General features: G+C 46.8%; 1 protein-coding gene across 1 annotated transcript in view; it reads left to right on the top strand.

The window, feature by feature from the left end:
* The window catches only part of LOC119956235 (dual specificity phosphatase 29-like), a 28,920-nt gene that overhangs the window by 9,372 nt on the left and 607 nt on the right, over positions 1-18,941 (top strand). Inside the window, 3 exon segments of the mRNA XM_038783270.1 lie at positions 2,086-2,279; positions 12,752-12,789; positions 15,601-15,818. Of these exon segments, the coding sequence (XP_038639198.1) occupies positions 2,086-2,279; positions 12,752-12,789; positions 15,601-15,818 (450 nt within the window).

Below are 18,941 nucleotides of genomic sequence, written 5' to 3'. Positions count from 1 at the left end.
CCACAGATGGGACAATTCCCCAAAATGTTCAAGATCTGTGCGAAATAGATTCTAGTACTGCATTGAGAAACGGGAGCATTCAGATTGATGATGAGTTCGTTTCCTTCTGAGTAACTCACTTTTTTCAATTCTACCCTATTTTTGCGTCAGATTGTTGAATAACAAATTTGGACTCCAGTTCTGTCATTCACACTTGCTTTGTGAAGGAGACTGTGCATGAATACATTGAAGACAATTTGACACACTGTCCATTTCCACCCCCCCCCCCCCCCCCCCGCCCCACCAATCGCTCGCCATTTCTCCGAGCTGAATCATGCGTTCTAAACATGCGTTATGTTCAGCTCAGATTTCCTGTGCACCTCATGGATACTTTGAGGTGACATTTTTTGATGCAATTACATGCAAATCAGCCTAGGTGGAAGAGTTCCTTATTGAAGCTTGACAACGGGCGGCACGGTGGCGCAGTGGTTAGCACTGCTGCCTCACAGCGCTGAGGACCCGGGCCCCATCTCACAAAGGCGTTGAGAAAATTCAACGCTGTGTCAGGACTTGACATAAATGGATGCTGGCCCAGATATGGCCGTTCTGACACACTCGTACATCACGAACAATCATTGATTTTCTAGGCCAAAGTTTTCAAACTGTATGTGGATACACTTGAGATGCTGGTGAAAAGTAATTGAAATGTGTTTTTTAATCACCAGCAGAGGGAGCACTGGAGCAACATTTGCAGGACTTCACAGACCTCAGATCCTGATTATCTTTCCTCCACTCAATTCCTTATATCCCGAAGGTTTTTACCTCTGGCTGCAATAGTCCCTCAGGTACCAGTTGCTCACTGGTACGTTGTCCCTGTGGCCATTATTTATGGACAAGCTGTTGAGCAGGAGGTGGGACAGCAAGGCTAAACCTGACCCTGCCCTGTGGTCCCAATTGGCAAGATCAGGTGATCATGCCTGCCACCGCTTATTGATGTGACGTTATACAAACATACAACATGTGTTAGGGCAGCAGGGTGGCGTAGTGGGTTAGCCCTGTTGCCTCACGGCGCCGAGGTCCCGGGTTCGATCCCGGCTCTGGGTCACTGTCCGTGTGGAGTTTACACATGCTCCCCGAGTTTGCATGGGTTTCGCCCCCACAACCCAAAAGATGTGCAGGCTAGGTGGATTGGCCACACTAAATTGCCCCTTAATTGGAAAAAATGAATTGTTTACTCTAAATTTATATAAAAAGATATACAACATGTGAAGAGTTAATGTTATGTTAAAGCTAGCCACTAGATGGAGCTATGGGACAGTACTATAAAAGACACTGACTCTTAGGCTTCTGGGAGAGAGTGGAGTAGAGGTAGAGGAGACTAGAATAAAGTTCCTTGTAAAGCTAGAAAAGATAGAATTTAGTTATAGTTAGAATATAGAGATAGCATTAGTGAGTGTTGTTAATCTATTTTTACTATAGGAATAAGTGTCAAATAAGTTGGTCGAGATAGGACACATGATCGGTGCAGGCTTGGAGTGCCGAAGGGCCTGTTCCTGTGCTGTACTGTTCTTTGTTCTTTTTTTTTCTAAATCAAGTAGTGTAAGTAAAGTTAGTTTAGTTCATGAAAAGAGCTTCAAGTGTCTTTCTGAAAACTACGCATCCTGAAGTCAACCTCACAAAGATCACCACAATTGACGCCACCCATTCTGCTGCCCTGGCTGTGTGATCTATCTCAGCCCAGACTGGCAATAAAACCTGGGCCCTCCTTGACATCTACAGTCAAATACTCAAGCTATTCCACTGGGGGGGACACTCTGAAGTTCAATCTCACAGGAATTGTTTAATGCTCAGACACCTCAGTGTCACATGATTTACGGGAACTTATACATTGTATTTTATGGGGTAAATCAAAAAGTGAAATAATGTGGCATATTTCATTTGTTGTCATTTCTCAGTAGTGCCTCTGGCGAGCATCTCAGTGTCTCATGACCAGGGGGCTTTGAGCTGTCTTATTGTAAGAACAATGTTACAGATGACCAAAGGTGGTACAATGGAAATGTCCAGATGGTTAAATATTGTGTGTTTTGTTCTTTCACCCCTTCTCAGGGAAGGTCTTTGTCCACTGCACGTTCGGATACAGCAGATCAGTCTCCTTAGTGTTGGCCTACCTGATGACTTACCATCACCTTTCTCTGCTCAATGCACTTAAGACAGTCGCCTCTCACCGTCGTATTTTTCCTAATCGAGGATTTTTAAGGCAGTTACGGAACTTTGACATAAAATTACAAGAGGAAAGGATCGTATGATGTTCTCCCTCTATTGAGCCTGATTTTGACAATGCTCAACAGTGGCTGTACCCAGCATCGCTAGCGTTGACCCTTCCAGCATTCTGTGTACCACTGCGATTACAGCTGTGTGATAACCCTCCTCACTGCCAGAGATAGAGGTTCACTTCAATTTTGATTTCAGTCGAAATTAACTTTGATCTGATTTCTAAATGTTTTGACAGAAAAAAACGTCACTATCTTAGCAGCAAGATACAAAATGACCCGCATCAGTGATCAGCACATTACCATAGCCACAGCTTAGTAACCACACAAGCCTCCTGTCGCCAGCTCAGATTGTTTAATATTCTATTTAAATATAATCAGTACATTTGTACAGCCTCTCAAAAAAAGATGAATAAATATTCAGCTTATCACATGAACCGTCATATTCCATTTGGGACATTGTCATTTATAATTATGAAGCTGCCTCATTTGGTGAATGTTTTATGTCTGTAACTTAGTGATGCAAACTCGCGATGGTTTGTTATCACATGTTGACACAAACAGTTAAGACCACTGCTTTTTATTTTATTAAATAAATTTAGAGTACTCAATTATTATTTTTTTCCCCAATTAAGGGGCAATTTAGAGTGGCCAATCCACCTAGCCTGCGCATCTTTGGGTCGTGGGGGGGGGGGCGCAACCCACGCAGACACGGGAAGAACGTGTAAACTCCACACTGACAGTGACCTGGGGCCAGGATCGAACCCGGGTCCTCGGCTCCATGAAGCAGCAGTGCTAACCACCATGCCGCCCCACGACCATTTCTTTTTAATGAAGGCTTTTTTTTAAGACTCACTTTTGACCTGGAAGGCTGAGGGTTCAACCTTCATTCTAAAGACATGAGCACGTACCAAGGCTAACACTTCAGTACGACACTGATGGAGCGCTGCAATGTTTGACGTGCTTTTTTTTTTGCACAATACATTAAATTGGGGTTCAATTTCTTTTCTCAGATGGACATTAAAGATCCCATAGCCCTGTTCGAAGAAGAGTAAGGGAGTGCCACTGGTGGCCAACATTTAATCCTCGACCGGGAACACATAGGGAAACAGATTTTCTACTTGTTTACCGAATTGCTTCATCTGGAGTCCTGCTTTGTGCAAATTGATTGTCCTCTTCATCCACGTACAGCAGTGAATCCACTTCAAAAGTAATCCATTGTCAGTGAAGCCTCTTCTAAGCATGTTGTGGGCTCTTTTCTCTCCCAAGAGGTTGGATACCTTTACCTTTTTAGGCCATGGCTGAGGCCTGCTCCTCTTTAATTTGAGGGGGAGGGGGAATTCTGTCCATTTTAAAGTTGACCCTACTCTAGCACCGTCAAGAATGTCCCTTATTGGCAGAAGTGAGCTGCTGCCTACTGGTGGGGATCCAACTGGAACCCCATCCTGCAAAACTAATGACCCCCCCCCCCCCAATCCAAACGTTTATATATATATCACCCCCTAATCCTCCCCCCACCACCCCCTTCTTCAACTCCTCCATCCAGAATCACAGAATCCCTCCAGTGCAGAAGGGGGCCATTCGGCCCACTGAGTCTGCACCAATCATCCAAAAGAGATCTAGCCTAGACCCACCCCTCCGCTCTATCCCCGTAAACCCACCTAACCTTTGGAAAGTAAGTGACAATTTAGCCCCTAAGTGGCAGCCAGGAAGAATACCAAGACTAGAAAGTTTGCCAGCATCCATGCACCAGTATTGAGAAAGAGGAGGGGGGAAAATACTCTTTTAAAAAACTTTTTCAAACATTTGTCAAAGTACCCAGTTCTTTTTCATAGAATTTTTTTTACAGTGCAGAAGGAGGCCATTCGGCCCACCGAGTCTGCACCGGCTCTTGGAAAGAGCACACTACCCAAGGTCAACACCTCCACCCCATCCCCATAACCCAGTAACCCCACCCAACACTAAGGGCAATTTTGGACACTAAGGGCAATTTATCATGGCCAATCCACCTAACCTGCACATCTTTGGACTGTGGGAGGAAACCGGAGCACCCGGAGGAAACCCACGCACACACGGGGAGGATGTGCAGGCTCCGCACAGACAGTGACCCAAGCCGGAATCGAACCTGGGACCCTGGAGCTGTGAAGCCATTGTGCTATCCACAATGCTACCGTGCTGTCCTCTTCCACTTTTTCTGCCACTTAAGGGGCAATTTACCTACCCTGCATATCTTTGGGTTGTGGGGGTGAGACCTACGCAGACACGGGGAGAATGTGCAAACTCCACGCAGACAGTGACCCAAGGCCGGGATTGAACCTGGGTCCTCGGCGCCATGAGGCAGCAGTGCTAGCCACTGTGCCACTGCGGCAGCCAAGGAGGAGGGAAGTACTACTGCTCTGGAAAGACGCTCATCACTCAGAGAAGTCAGGCAGAATGCTTGATTCCTAACCCAAGGGTTGTGAATACAAACACAAACAAAGATCTCATTGGGGAAGAGTTTTGCCAGCTCACTAAAATGAAGGGGAAAATGGTGGAGTAGTGGAAACGCCATTGGTCTAGTCATCCCGAGGCCCAGGCTGATGGTCTGGGGACATGGGTTCAAATCCCTGCAGCCCTGATGGATTTAAGTTCAATTAATGAAACTGGAACTGAAAGCTAGTCTCATGGCAACCATGGTGGCCATGGCAACCGTCATCGATTGTCATGAAAATCCATCTGGTTCATTAATGTCCTTTAGGGAAGGAAATCTGCCGCCCTTACCTGCTCTGGCCTACAGGTGACTCCAGACCAACAGCAATGTGGCTGACTCTGTGGCTACTCAATTCGAGGGCAATTAGGGATGGGCAACAAACGTTGGCCTTGCCAGTAACGCCCACCTCTCGTGAAAGAATAAAGGGGGGAAAAAAGTGGACAGAACTGAAGGAGTGAACATCTTTTTGGAACAGCCAATCACAAAGAGGAAGTCAGCTGAATGGGACCTATGGTTTAGCAATGGCCCAGCTTCCTGATGAATCGAGAGAGCAGCAATGGGAAAATAGTGAATCACCAGCTAACAAGAGCACAAAGGAATATTTTAAAGTCTGAGCGATACTGGTCTATTTCGCTCTGTTACCCAAAATAACCTTCAAACAATTGCAGGCCTGAGGTTTGTTCGGGGGTTTCAAGTTCCAGTCCTCGTTGGGATGGTTTATATGTGTCAGTGATCCATCCATTGTTTCAGAAGGTAGTGCTTTCACTGCAGTGCTGTCAGAGGGGATTGTCGTACCAACAGGCCCATTTAGTAACACACAAAAATAAAATTAGAGGCTCAATACTCGTGTCCAAGCATCCATGTTATTTTGCTCGATCTTTGGGGTGGAGAGGGATTGTCTTTCTGGATCAAACAATGAGTAGGAAGGCCCACGAATCTACAGACATGAGTGACCAATGAGTTGATTAACGCTCTGTGGAACACATTGGTTCTTGATACGTTGGAGACTGGCTGAGCAAGGCTGAATTACAGAACAGTTATTCCGAGCATTGTTAATTCCCATTCCATTGGATCCCCTCTACCCACAGCACATGCGATTCTTCAAAAAACTCCGATAAATTGGTCAAACCTGATTTCAAAACCATGTTGACTCTGCCTGATTACCTTGAATTTTCCGAAGTGCCCTGCTATAACATCTTTAATAACACCTTCCAACATTTTCCCTGTGACAGATGTTAAGCCTGCAGTTTCCCACCTTCGGGCTCCCTTCCTTTTTGAATAATAGAGTTTCATTTTCATTTCATTTTTCATTTCATTTGCTATTTTCCAATCTGAAGGCACCTCTTAATCCAGGAAAGCTATGAAAATTAAAACCGACGCGTCAACTACCTCACTAGCCACTTCTTTAAGGCCCAGGATGAAGTCCATCAGGACCCAGGAATTTGTCAGTTTCACAGCTCCAGTAATTCACTCAGTACCACTTCCCTGGTGATTGCAATTTTCCTGAGTTCCTCCTTCCCTTCCAATTCCTGATTTACAGCTACTTCTGCGATGTCACTTGTATCCTCTGCAGTGAAGACCAAAGCAAAATCCAGGTGCAATACATCCAGCATCTCTTTCGAGACACTGAATGTTCATTCAACATAACCCAACGATGCATTCATTAACTCATTTTGTGCAGATACGCGATCATTAATTCATACACCTGCAGCTTGTGCCTGGAGTCTGCAATCTCCATATCTCATTCCAATCAGGTTTCATTAAAATGCACATTGTATATTAAATAAATAATGAAGGAAAACATTTCCCGAACACCGCCAAATTATCTAATTGCTGTCATTGCTTTGGGCATCTGGCACTTCCCAATTCAAGAAAATGACGGGTGAGTGAGCCCACCCCACCCCTCGTCATGACTCAGTCTCATGTGATCCAGCCTTGCAGTGAACCCTGTCTCTAATCACATGATCTCTGTCCAGTGAAGTTACATTTCATTTTCTGTGTCTTATCGGTGACAAGAACGTAGAGGGAGACAGATGACAAACCCAGTCTCAAGATATGTTTACTTCCAGTCTTTAAGTCACCAGGAAATATGTTTTTAAACAATATATACCTTAAAGCCCAGAATGATATTAAATTAACACACAGCGTTCAATTAGGTTAATCAGACCTAGCTTTTTTCTCTAAAATAGCTCATACATACAAACCAATTAGGAGCAAGAGTAGGCCATTCAGCCTCCTAATCCTCTTTGATGTGATTATGGCCTCAACCCCACTTTCTTGCCGAACTTTTTCCACTTGCTTGTCAACCAAGAATCTACCTAACTCAGTCTTGAAAGTATTCAATGGCTCTGCCTCTACTGCTCCCTGAAGAAGAGAAGCCCACAGACTAATGACCCTCTTGAGAGCGAAAGATTCTCCCCATCTCCCTCTGAAATAGGAGAGTCTTAATGTTCAAGGGGTGTCCCCTAGTTCTAGTTTCGCTCGTGGGGGGGGGGGGGGGGGAATCCTCTCATCATCCACCCTGCCAATTCCTCTCAGGATCTTACAGTGTTCCATAAAGATCACTTCTCATTCTCCAGTGGGTTAGCACTGCTGCCTCACAGCAGCAGAGACCCAGGTTCGATTCCGACCTCAGGTGACTGTCTGTGTGGAGTTTGCACTTTCTCCCTGCGTCTGCGTGGGTTTCCTCCGGGTGCTCCGGTTTCCTCCCACAGTCCAAAGATGTGCAGGTTAGATGGATTGGCCAGGCTGAATTGCCCTTAGGTGGGGTTACGGGGATAGGGCCTCAGTAGGGTGGTCTTTTGAAGGGTCGGTGCAGTCTTGATGGGCCGAATAGCCTCCTTCTGTACTATAGGGATTCTAAGCACTAATGCGTAAGGATACAACCTGCCTAACCTTTCCTCATAAGATAACCCCTTCATCCCAGGGTTCAGTTAAGTGAGCCTTCAATCAACTGCTTTAAAAAAAATATATTTATTTATTTATTTTATAAATTTAGAGTATCCAATTCATTTTCCAATTAAGGGGCAATTTAGCATGGCCAATCCACCTAGCCTGCACATTTTTGGGTTGTGGGGGCGAAACCCACACAAACATGGGGAGAATGTTCAAACTCCACACGGACAGTGACCCAGAGCTGGGATCGCACCTGGGAACTCGGCTCCGTGAAGCTGCAGGGCCAACCCACTGTGCCACCGTGCTGCACTCAATCAACTGCTTCTAATGTAACTTTCTCCTTTCTTAAGTAAGGACACCAAAACTGCAAACAGAACTCCAGATGTGGTCTTAACAACGTCCATATAATTGGAGTAAGACCTCCCTACTTTTACATTTCATTCCCCCTGCAATAAACAACAACATTCCATTTGTCTTTCCAATCACTTGCTGTGCCTGCATGCCAACTTTTTGTGATTCATGTATTGCGACACCCAGATCCCTCTGCACCAGAGGTCTGCAATCTTTCTCCATTCATACCCACTTAGCACATTCTAAACTTTTAAATAACCTGTTAAAGTCCAGTCATCACACCAAATCATTTAACTGAAAACTTTACATTAGAAAGCTTTGTGCAAAAGTAATTCATGAACATATTCTAAGTGTCCACTGACAATTAAAAAAAATCTTCAATCAAACATTACCTGGTGTTCACATGATAATAATAATCTTTATTGTCACAAGTAGGTTTACTGCAATGAAGTTGCTGTGAAAAGCCCCTAGTCGCCACACTCCGGCGCCTGTTCGGGTACACAGAGGGAGAATTCAGAATGTCCAATTCACCTAAAAGCACATCTTTCGGGACTTGTGGGAGGAAACCGGAGCACCCGGAGCAAACCCACACAGACATGGGGAGAAAGAGCAGACTCTGCACAGACAGTGGCCCAAGCCGGAAATTGAAGCTGGGACCCTGGCGCTGTGAAGCAACAGTGCTACCCACTGTGCTACCGTGCTGCCCTTACAATATCCATACCGTATCCATGAACACAATGTGATGCAATGCAATAGGTTGCAATAAGGTATTACACAGCACCATGCAATCTTAAATCATACACTTCAACAGGATCTCATCCCACTGGAATCTTATCATCAGAAGGGACGGAAGTAACAATGCCACGGATTCTAACTTGGACCTAACTTGCTGTCCCTTCATTTCTCCTGGATTCCGGATCCTGGAATTCCATGCCTATCACCATCAGCGTAATGGAGAGGAGTCCTTCAAACAACAGACCCAGGACCTGTTTCTCAGGGCAACCAGTGATGGGCAATAAATACCACCACCCCCCTTCTCCCATGTCACCCCAAGGACACAAATTGACTTTATCAGTGAAATAGGTGATCATAACCTCAGATAACCTAATGGCGACGTCACTTTCAGGACTGAGTGATATTTGGGAAAGGCACCTCCCGATTGGTCATTGGTATTTCAGAGATCATTCCTAGAAAAATGGAAGCGATGAATCCAGGGCACAGAGTTCTAGAATTGAAGACTCTCTGAATCCAATTTGTTTTCTTTGGTGAATGCAAGGCTCAGGAAAGATAATGATCTGGGTCTTTCAAATGCTTTCAAACTAACGTAAACATAAGCAAGTTATTTTATTGATGCTCTGACCAAAGAGCTGTGTCAAAAACAGTTACGTTTTATATCTATGCACGCACATAGATTAATTAATACGGAAATTGACAGCCTTGACCAAAACTAACTAACGGTCCACCGTCTAATTCACTCTTAAAACTGCTCATTAATATTTCAAAACAGCTACAACTTGTATTTCTAGATCACTTTTAACATTGGAAAGGTGCTTCACAGGAGCTTGAGCAGACAGACACTAAGGGCACGATTCTCCGCTCCCCACGCTGTGTGGGAGAATCGCGGGAGGGCCCCCCGACTAATTTCACGCCCCCCTCGCGCCCCCCGCGATTCTCCCACCCCCCGCTCGGAAGAATCGCTGCTCGACGTTTTTCACGGCGACCGGCGATTCTCCGACCCGGATGGGCCGAGCGGCCTGCCGTTTGCGACCGGTTCACGATGGCGGCAACCACACCTGGTCGCTGCCGTCGTGAAAACTCCATGAGATGTCCGTTTGGGGCTTGCAGGGGGCCTGGTGGGGAATGAGAACCACGACTGTGCTCGGGAGGGGACAGGCCTGCGAACGGTGCCCACCGATCGTCGGGCCGGAGTCTCAATCGGACGCACTATTTCCCCTCCACCTCCCCGCAAGATCAAGCCGCCACGTCTTGCGGGGCGGCTGAGGGGAAAGACGGCCATCGCGCATGCGCGGGTTGGAGCTGTCAGCGTCGTGACGTCAGCCGCGCATGCGCGGGTTGGAGCTGGCCGCTGACGTCACCACCGGCGCATGCGCGATGTGGGGTTCTCTTCCGCTTCCGCCATTGCGAAGACCGTGGCGGCCGCGGAGGAGAAATAGTGCACCCAGGGCACTGGCCCGGAGTCTGAGCGGGGGGGCCCCGATCGCGGGCCAGGCCACCGTGGGGGCACCCCCCGGGGTTCGATTGCCCCCCGCCCCCCCAGGACCCCGGGGGCCCGCTCGCGCCGCTGATCCCGCCGCTCCAGAGGAGGTTTAAACCTCGGCGGCGGGAGAGGCCTCCCAGCGGCGGGACTTCGGCCCATCCGGGCCGGGGAATCTCCGCAGGGGCCTCTCCGATCGGAGTGGCGAGATTCCCGCCACCCGCCACTTCCCGGGTGGCGGAGAATCTCTGCCACGGCGGGGGCGGGATTTTCGGCGGCCCCAGGCGATTCTCCGACCCTGCTGGGGGTCGGAGAATTTCGCCCTTTGATAGTAGTATTATATTTTTCAGGATTTTGTATAGCGGGCTAATGGCCGTGACGCTTCGAGCTAGTCATTTAAAAAAAAAGTTCAGTTTGAATTTCTGTTAGACAATTAACAATCAAGGTAATTGGGGATAGGAAGCCAGTTACTTGTCAGGAACCAGACTTAAATGCAGTTTATGACTTTGATAGTGTCACTGAGTCTGAATTCAAGATGTTCAATAAATTAAACACCTTCCAAACCCACGACCACTACCATCCAGAAGGACAAGAGCAGCAGATACCTGGGAACCCCACCACCTGGAGGTTCCCCTCCAAGTCACTCACCATCCTGACTTGGAACTTTATTGCCGTTCCTTCACTGTTGCTGAGACAAAATCCTGGAACTCCCTCCCTAACAGCACAGTGGGTGTACTTACACCTCAAGGATTACAGCGGTTCAAGAAGGCAGCTCACCAGCACCTCCTGAGGGGTAACTAGGGATGGGTAATAAATGCTGGCCTAACCAGCGATGCCCACGTCCCGTAAATTAATTTTAAAAAAGCTCAAACCTCTCCCACAGTTCCTCTGGCCCAGAAAACCTCCCCTCTGCAAACATGTCCCTGACACGCACTAACCCCTCCTCCCTCCATCTCCTATACATCCCATCCAACCCCCTGGCAGAAACGGCACGGTAGCATAATGGTTAGCACTGTTGTTTCACAGCACCAGGGTCCCAGGTTCGATTCCCCGCTGGGTCACTGTCTGTGTGGAGTCTGCACATTCTCCCCGTGTCTGCGTGGGTTTCCTCCGGGCGCTCCGGTTTCCTCCCACAAGTCCCGAAAGACGAGCTATTAGGTGAATTGGGCATTCTGAATTCTCCCTCTGTGTACCTGAACAGGCGCCGGAGTGTGGCGACTAGGGGCTTTTCACAGTAACATCATTGCAGTGTTAATGTAAGGTTACTTGTGACACCAATAAAGATTATTATTATAAAACTTATGATTCCCACGCAGTGGAGTCACGTGGCCCAGTTTAAAGTGTCTCCTCAGCTGGTTACAATTTTTATAGATGACTCCACCACCGGACTCCTCGTGGCGACGGCAGCAGGGCCGTCACTCGAGCCCTCAGGCTCGTCCCCTTGCAAGACCCCTCCTCTAACCTGACCCAATCTGCTCCCGCCCCCTCCCTCACCCTCCCCCCACCATCATCTCACCTTCTCCACATTCGCTGCCCAATAGTAATGCAACAAATTCGGGCGCACCAGCTCTCCGTCCCGCCTCTGCCTCCGCAACTGAGCCCTCTTCCCCCCTCGGCACCTTCCCCAACCACACAAATTCCGAGATTAACGCATATACCATCCGGAAAAAGGCCTTGGGGAGGAAATTGGGAGGGACTGAAACACAAAGGGAACATAGATCTTGGCAGTGTGTTCATCTTCTATCCAGTCAAAGGCCTTCTCTGTGTCCATTGACACAATCACCTCCGGCACACTCCCCCCCCCCCCCCCCCCCCCCCCCCCCCCCCCCCCCCACCCACCCGATGGGGTCATAATTACATTTAACAACCTCCTAATGTTACTAGGCGCCTCCCCTTCACAAACCCCGTTCGATCCTCCGAGACCACCTCTGGTACAGACCCCTAAAACCTTCTCGCCAATACCTTTTGCCAAGACTTTCACAGCAGTGAGATCCAGGAAGTCCAACCCATCTAAAAACTGACCCATATCCACCCTGCCCCCCCCCCCCGCCCCCCCCCCCCTCCCCCCCCCCCTCCCATACAGCCCCCCCCCCCCCATGCCCGCCGTAGCTGACCCACCGCCCTTCCCATTGTCAACTGGTCAAACTGCCCTTGCAACTTCTCTTTTGCAACCGACAACTGTGGCACTCTTTCATTCCGCAATTCTGAATTTACTGAAGTCTCCTGTGGTATGCTTTGTGTTAAAAGAGGAACTGTAAATGATGTGCTGCAGAAAATGGAGTCTGTGCTAAATTGGCAAGTGGCAGCATAATATGGAGCAGAGAATGACAGCTGTTTGCAAATGTCAAAGGGAGATCGGCATCGTCACACTCACGGTAATAAACATTTAAACAGCGAATGTTGGGGAAGTATCACCGACGAGCCTTGAAAAGCAATATTCCCGGAAAAACAGAGGGCCATGTCAGCAGCAGAATCTCTATCCGGAGACAGTCTTAATCCCTCCATTGGTAACACAATCTGTGATTCAACAACACCTTCTGTTATAGAGCTGGAGAGAATCTTGGAAAGTAGCAGAACCCAGTGTGGCCCAACCTATACATTGGAGATTTGTAAGTATGCTTACAGAAGCTGCAGAAATAGTACAAACAACACGCGGAGAAAGTCACCCAGTACAGATTTATTTCAGCAAATACATTGGCACTAAAAATCAGTACAAATTGAATCAGCGTTACTGTATTATTGAAAACTGTTTACTATAGAAGGAAATACTCGGTGGTAGTTCCATGTAGATTAAACAATGGATAATTTGAAGAACAAATCAAGGAGTTCTAAATGTCCCACAGTTCACACAAATGATGACTGGTAGCTTGTCGATCAGCGGTGGTGGCAGGGGGTGAAATATGTGATTATTTGGTCTCGTAATTTATCGGAATTGGTGGGGGGAGGGTGCGAGCATGACGACCTTTTCCTTGTGAGGAGAGTGAGGTTTCTGATGAATGTTTTATTGGTAAGAATCACTCTCGTGGCCTAGATGAAAACCATGGTGTGGCGATGCCGGCGTTGGACTGGGGGTGAGCACAGTGAGAAGCCTTACATTCACCCGAGGAAGGAGCTGTGCTCCGAAAGCTAGTGTTTGAAACAAAGCTGTTGGACTTTAACCTGGTGTTGTAAGACTTCTTACTTAGATGAGAATCATCACTGCTGTCCCAATGACGGTCACTAAATCTATCAAAGCAGGCATTGTACTCATACTGCAGCCCTCTCCTACCACCCCCCCCCCCCCCCCCCCCCCCCCCCCCCCCCGGGCCGCCCCCCGAGCCCGTAACTCCTGGATCAGAAAGGTAGTGGCTGGAGGTGGCCCATCAACACCTTGAGCGTGTTCCACCATTCAATTCAATGATAGCTGACCAAGCTCAAGGTGCCAGAACACTCAAAATTGCTCGATCAGTGAATCACCCTCAATCATCCACAGCTCAATTCTCATAACTACGCCAGCCCCAGTGTCAACGGGGCTGGTTCAGCACAGGGCTAGATCGCCGGCTTTTAAAGCAGACCAAGGCAGGCCAGCAGCGCGGGTTCAATTCCCGTACCAGCCTCCCCGAACAGGCGCCGGAATGTGGCGACTAGGGGCTTTTCACAGTAACTCCATTTGAAGCCAACTTTTGACAATAAGCGATTTTCGTTTCAATCCACTCCCGTATACACAATATCTTGTAGTTATTCAGTTAAGATTCAAATGGAGGCTTCTATTTTCTGTATCAACAAGAAACTTGAAATGTAAACCTGCACATTTGTTGCTGACAATAAAATTTTTGCTCCGTTTGTCACCATCTTATCTGGAGGTTCGACAGGCAGTGACTCACCAATATCTTGTATATGAGGTCGGACAGTGAATGTTTGTCAACTGTTTGATTGAGTGAGGCATCACTGCCAACCCTGATCTCATCGAATATTTTCCACTGGTGATAAAATAGGAAACAAGAACTGAGCCCAATTCCTCTCAATTGTAGAAATGTACAGAACCAGAAGCAATTCATGCCAGCTGACAAAATCCCACTTTCCACCTCTTGGTCCATTTGTTCAAAGGTCACAGTCCTTCAAGTGCATATCCAAGTACTTTTTAAATGTTAAGGGTTTCTGTCTCCACCACCATTTCAGGCAGTGAATTGTCGAGCCCCACATACCTCTGGCTGGAAAGACTTCCCTTTGAAAGCCCTTTAAAGTCTCCTACAACTTACCCTAAGTGTATGTCCCATTACAGACCCTTCTACTAAGGGAATCTGGGCCTTTCTATTCACTGTCTCTCTCAAAGCCCTACATCATTTTATTAAGTCTTAATTTCAATTAAGTCTCCTCTGTTCTAAACAAAATAACCCCAGCCTATCCAATCTTTCATCTAAACTAAAATTCTCCAGTCCAGGCAACATCTTTGAAGATCTCCTCTGTACTCTCTCAAGTGCCATCACACCTATAGGGCAGCACGGTAGCATTGTGGATAGCACAATGGCTTCACAGCTCCAGGGTCCCAGGTTCGATTCCAGCTTGGGTCACTGTCTGTGCGGAGTCTGCACATCCTCCCCGTGTGTGCGTGGGTTTCCTCCGGGTGCTCCGGTTTCCTCCCACAGTCCAAAGATGTGCAGGTTAGGTGGATTGGCCATGATAAATTGACCTTAGTGTCCAAAATTGCCCTTTGTGTTGGGTGGGGTTACTGGGTTATGGGGATAGGGTGGGTATGTTGACCTTGGGTAGGGTGCTCTTTCCAAGAGCCGGTGCAGACTCGATGGGCCGAATGGCCTCCTTCTGCACTGTAAATTCTATGAACTCTATAGTGCACTGACCAGGACTGCACACTGGACCCCAGCTGTGACCTTATTAGTGATACAGTTCCAGCATAACCCACCACCATCCCTGCTCTTATCTCAATACCTCGGTTAATAATGGACTAGTGTCCTATGTTCCTCCTTGACCACACTGCCCTGCCACCTTCAGGAATATGTGGACATGCAGCCCAAGGTATTTATTTTCTTCTACTTTTCTTGGTATACTGTTATTCGTTGTGTACTCCTTCTCCTGGCTAGATTTCCCAAAATTAATCATCTCACAGCTCTCCAGGTTAAGCTCCATTTGCCACTGTTCCACCCAGCTGACTAGTCCATTGATATCTTCCTGCAGCCTACAGCTTTCCTCTTTCTAATCATCATTTTGCAGAGTCTGAAAACCTCTCACCATACCCACTCCAATCCGACATTGATATATCTCTCCCACAGAAAGCAAGGGGCCGTATACTGAACCCTCCGGCAGTACCGCTGACTGAGCTGCCCAGTGCACACCAGAGACAGTGCCACAGGCTTTCCTGATCTTACAGTAAATTGCACAACATCACAGTGTTGTCTGACATGATCATTCTGTTCTCGTTGTAGGGTGATAGCCCATGACAAAAAATAATTAAAGAAGATGGGGATCACTCATGTGTTAAATGCTGCACATTCCAAATGGGGTAGTGTGGGAGATCAAATCTTCTACGGCAAGAAAATACATTACTACGGCATAGCGGCTGACGATTCCCCAGAATTTGACCTGAGTGTATATTTCTACTCTGCTGCTGAACAGATTCATCAAACACTGAGTGCTCCAGATGGTAAGGCATGTTTTCACACTCGTATTTCGATGGTCTGCTGTTGGTAAATCTCTTTATTATATGGAAACACCCAATCAGCAAATGTATGCCATAGTTTATAAAATATAAACGTTGACCTTTTTGGCACAGTCATGTGGTGGGGTCCATTGGCACATTGTGGATTAGCAAAGAGACGCGGAGACAACCTACATCTCCTTGTGAAGCCTCTGATGTCAGAGGAAGGTGTCAATCAAAGGCTAGTTGTTCAGCTAGTTGGGGAAGAGAAGCTGAGCTCGAGGGGAGATGACTGTTGTGCAGCTGATCAATAACCAGTGACAACATGGGTAGCAGTATTTTAAGGCCTGCAATTATCCCTTATTCAGTTGATGAACTCCAAGACTCCACCTGCAGCCAGGGTATCACAAAGTTTACCCTTGTGTGCATAGACAGTGCTCACACATGCTACAGATTAAAAGCATAAATCGATTAAACAATTCCAATAAGTATGCTGGGAAAACAGGGATGTGGACAAGTTTTAAATGCTCTATATTGTAATCACAGAATTCCAGGCTCGGCCCGAAAACATTACCGTTAATATGCACCCAGCAGTCGGAAAGTTGTTGCTCTGGCTGCACATGAGTTACTGTGCTTGACAGCCATGTACAAAATAAAGAAAAGGGCCCACACATTCAAACAAATGTCCTGCAGAGACCATATTGTCCAGCACCTTGTACTAATGGAGTGCTGTGCTAGGTTCATACCCCATTGGGATTTTCTTAGTGCGGTTAGTTCTTTCCTATTGTGATAAATGTAATAAAGTGCTACAGATTCTATTTTATATTTGAGTCAATAATGTTTTAAAATACCTACAGGCAGAGTGTCTACTAAATCTGTAATTAAGGAGTCGTAAAAGTTGGTGTATCTGTTGATTTCAACCATTTACTTGTTTACAGAGAGATGGCTAATGGGATGGTATTTTGATTGCTGGAGATTCCCTGGCGAGTAGATCATTTATGAGGGATTAGATTTAATCCTAGGAAGCAGGTGATGGAACATCTTTGTGGGATACAGATGGTGTAATTAATGGGAGGAGCCAGGCCTGTCTGTAGTTTACATTTTTGCCAAATGTTGTTAGGTTGAGCAGAAGAGTTTGACAAGGCAGAAGGATTTTCACATTGTTCCTGTAAAGGGTCTCTCTCCTTAAAGATCTGCACAGATAAACAAGGAACCAGTTTTGTTCACTTTATTCATAAGTGGCATTTGAACTGTACTGGGTTGCTTAATTGGAATTAGTTGGAGGTGCAGATAGCAGGTTAAAGATTTTTTTTCCTTTTATTTATGAACTGCTTAACTGATCATTGTAAATCTATTTTTTTGATGTTAATGCGGTTAATTCTGTGTTTAAATTAAAGTTTGTTTCAATACCTATTGGTCAGAGTCATCACTCTTGGGGTGAAATATCCTTTCCTCGCAGTTTTACAAATTGAAAAATTGTTTGGATTTTCGCCCGATATCCTAACATAACTTGGCATCGGGTTGGGTATCTCAATATTATTCCACAATCAGCAGCCTTTTTAAAGGTCAGTCACAAGGAATTATGACAACCTCTAATATCCATTGGCTGTTGAGGGAGTTGAATTAGCACAAACCAGAAAATTCCAGGTTAATGTTGATGTCTGCTAGTTATTCTGGTCAATATCTCTATGATTCTATGATTTTCTTGTCGGTTCCCCCCATACCCCTCGACTCCCTTGGCTATTAAATATCTAACTCAGCCTTAAATCAATTCAATGAGCCAGCCTCCACTGCCCTCTGGGGAACAGAACTCCACAGACTAATGATCCTCTGAGAGAAAAATTGTCTCCTCATCTCCGTCTCAGACGACGGCCCTCTGGGTCAAACTGTATCGCCTGGTTCTGGTCGCTCGCACAAGAGGAAACATCCTCCTGGTGACCAACCTATCAAATCCTCCAGGATCTTGCATGTTTCTAGAAGATCACCTCTCATTCATCTCATTTAGAATGCAATATTTATGTGACTTGATTCTGATGGTCTGTAGTATGGTTGCCTGTAGTCTGATTGCCTGCAGTCTGATTGCCTGTAGTCTGATTGCTTATAGTCTGATTGCCTGTAGTCTGATTGCCTGTAGTCTGATTGTTTATAGTCTGATTTCCTGGTCTTATTGCCTGTAGGCTGATTTCCTGTAGTCTTATTGCTAGTAGGCCGATTGCCTGTAGGCTGCCTGTTGTCTGCTTGCTTGTAGTCTGATTGTCTATAGTGTGCTTGCCTGTAGTCTGATTGCTTGTAGTCTGATTGCCTGTAGTCTGACTGCCTGCAGGCTGATTTCCTGTAGGCTGATTGCCTGCAGCCTGATTGCCTGTAGTCTGCTTGCTTGTAGTCTGATTGCCTGTAGTCTGATTGCCTGTAGGCTGATTTCCTGTAGGCTGATTGCCTGTAGGCTGATTGCCTGTAGTCTGATTGCTTGTAGGCTGATTGCCTAATGTCTGATTACCTGTAGGCTGATTGCTTGTAGGCTGATTGCCTGTAGGCTGATTGCCTGTAGGCGGATTGCCTGTAGGCTGATTGTCTGTAGGCTGATTGCCTGCAGACTGATTGCCTGTAGTCTGATTGCCTGTAGGCTGATTGTCTGTAGGCTGATTGCCTGTAGGCTGATTGCCTGTAGTCTGATTGCCTGTAGGCTGATTGCCTAAAGTCTGATTACCTGTAGGCTGATTTCTTGTAGGCTGATTGCCTGTAGGCTGATTGCCTGTAGGCGGATTGCCTGTAGGCGGATTGCCTGTAGGCTGATTGTCTGTAGGCTGATTGCCTGCAGACTGATTGCCTGTAGTCTGATTGCCTGTAGGCTGTCTGTGGCTGATTGCCTGTAGGCTGATTGTCTGTAGGCTGATTGCCTGCAGACTGATTGCCTGTAGTCTGATTGCCTGTAGGCTGTCTGTGGCTGATTGCCTGTAGTCTGATTGTCTGTAGGCTGATTGCCTATAGTCTGATTGCCTGTAGTCTGATTGTCTGTAGTTGTAGAATCCAAACTCACAGCCATTATTATTATTATCTTTCTCTAGGCTGATTGCCTGTAGGCGGATTGCCTGTAGGCGGATTGCCTGTAGGCTGATTGTCTGTAGGCTG

The sequence above is a fragment of the Scyliorhinus canicula genome, chromosome 22 (assembly GCF_902713615.1).
Source record: "Scyliorhinus canicula chromosome 22, sScyCan1.1, whole genome shotgun sequence".
Taxonomy (NCBI): Eukaryota; Metazoa; Chordata; class Chondrichthyes; order Carcharhiniformes; family Scyliorhinidae; genus Scyliorhinus; species Scyliorhinus canicula.
This window is presented reverse-complemented; position numbering and strand designations above follow the sequence as displayed.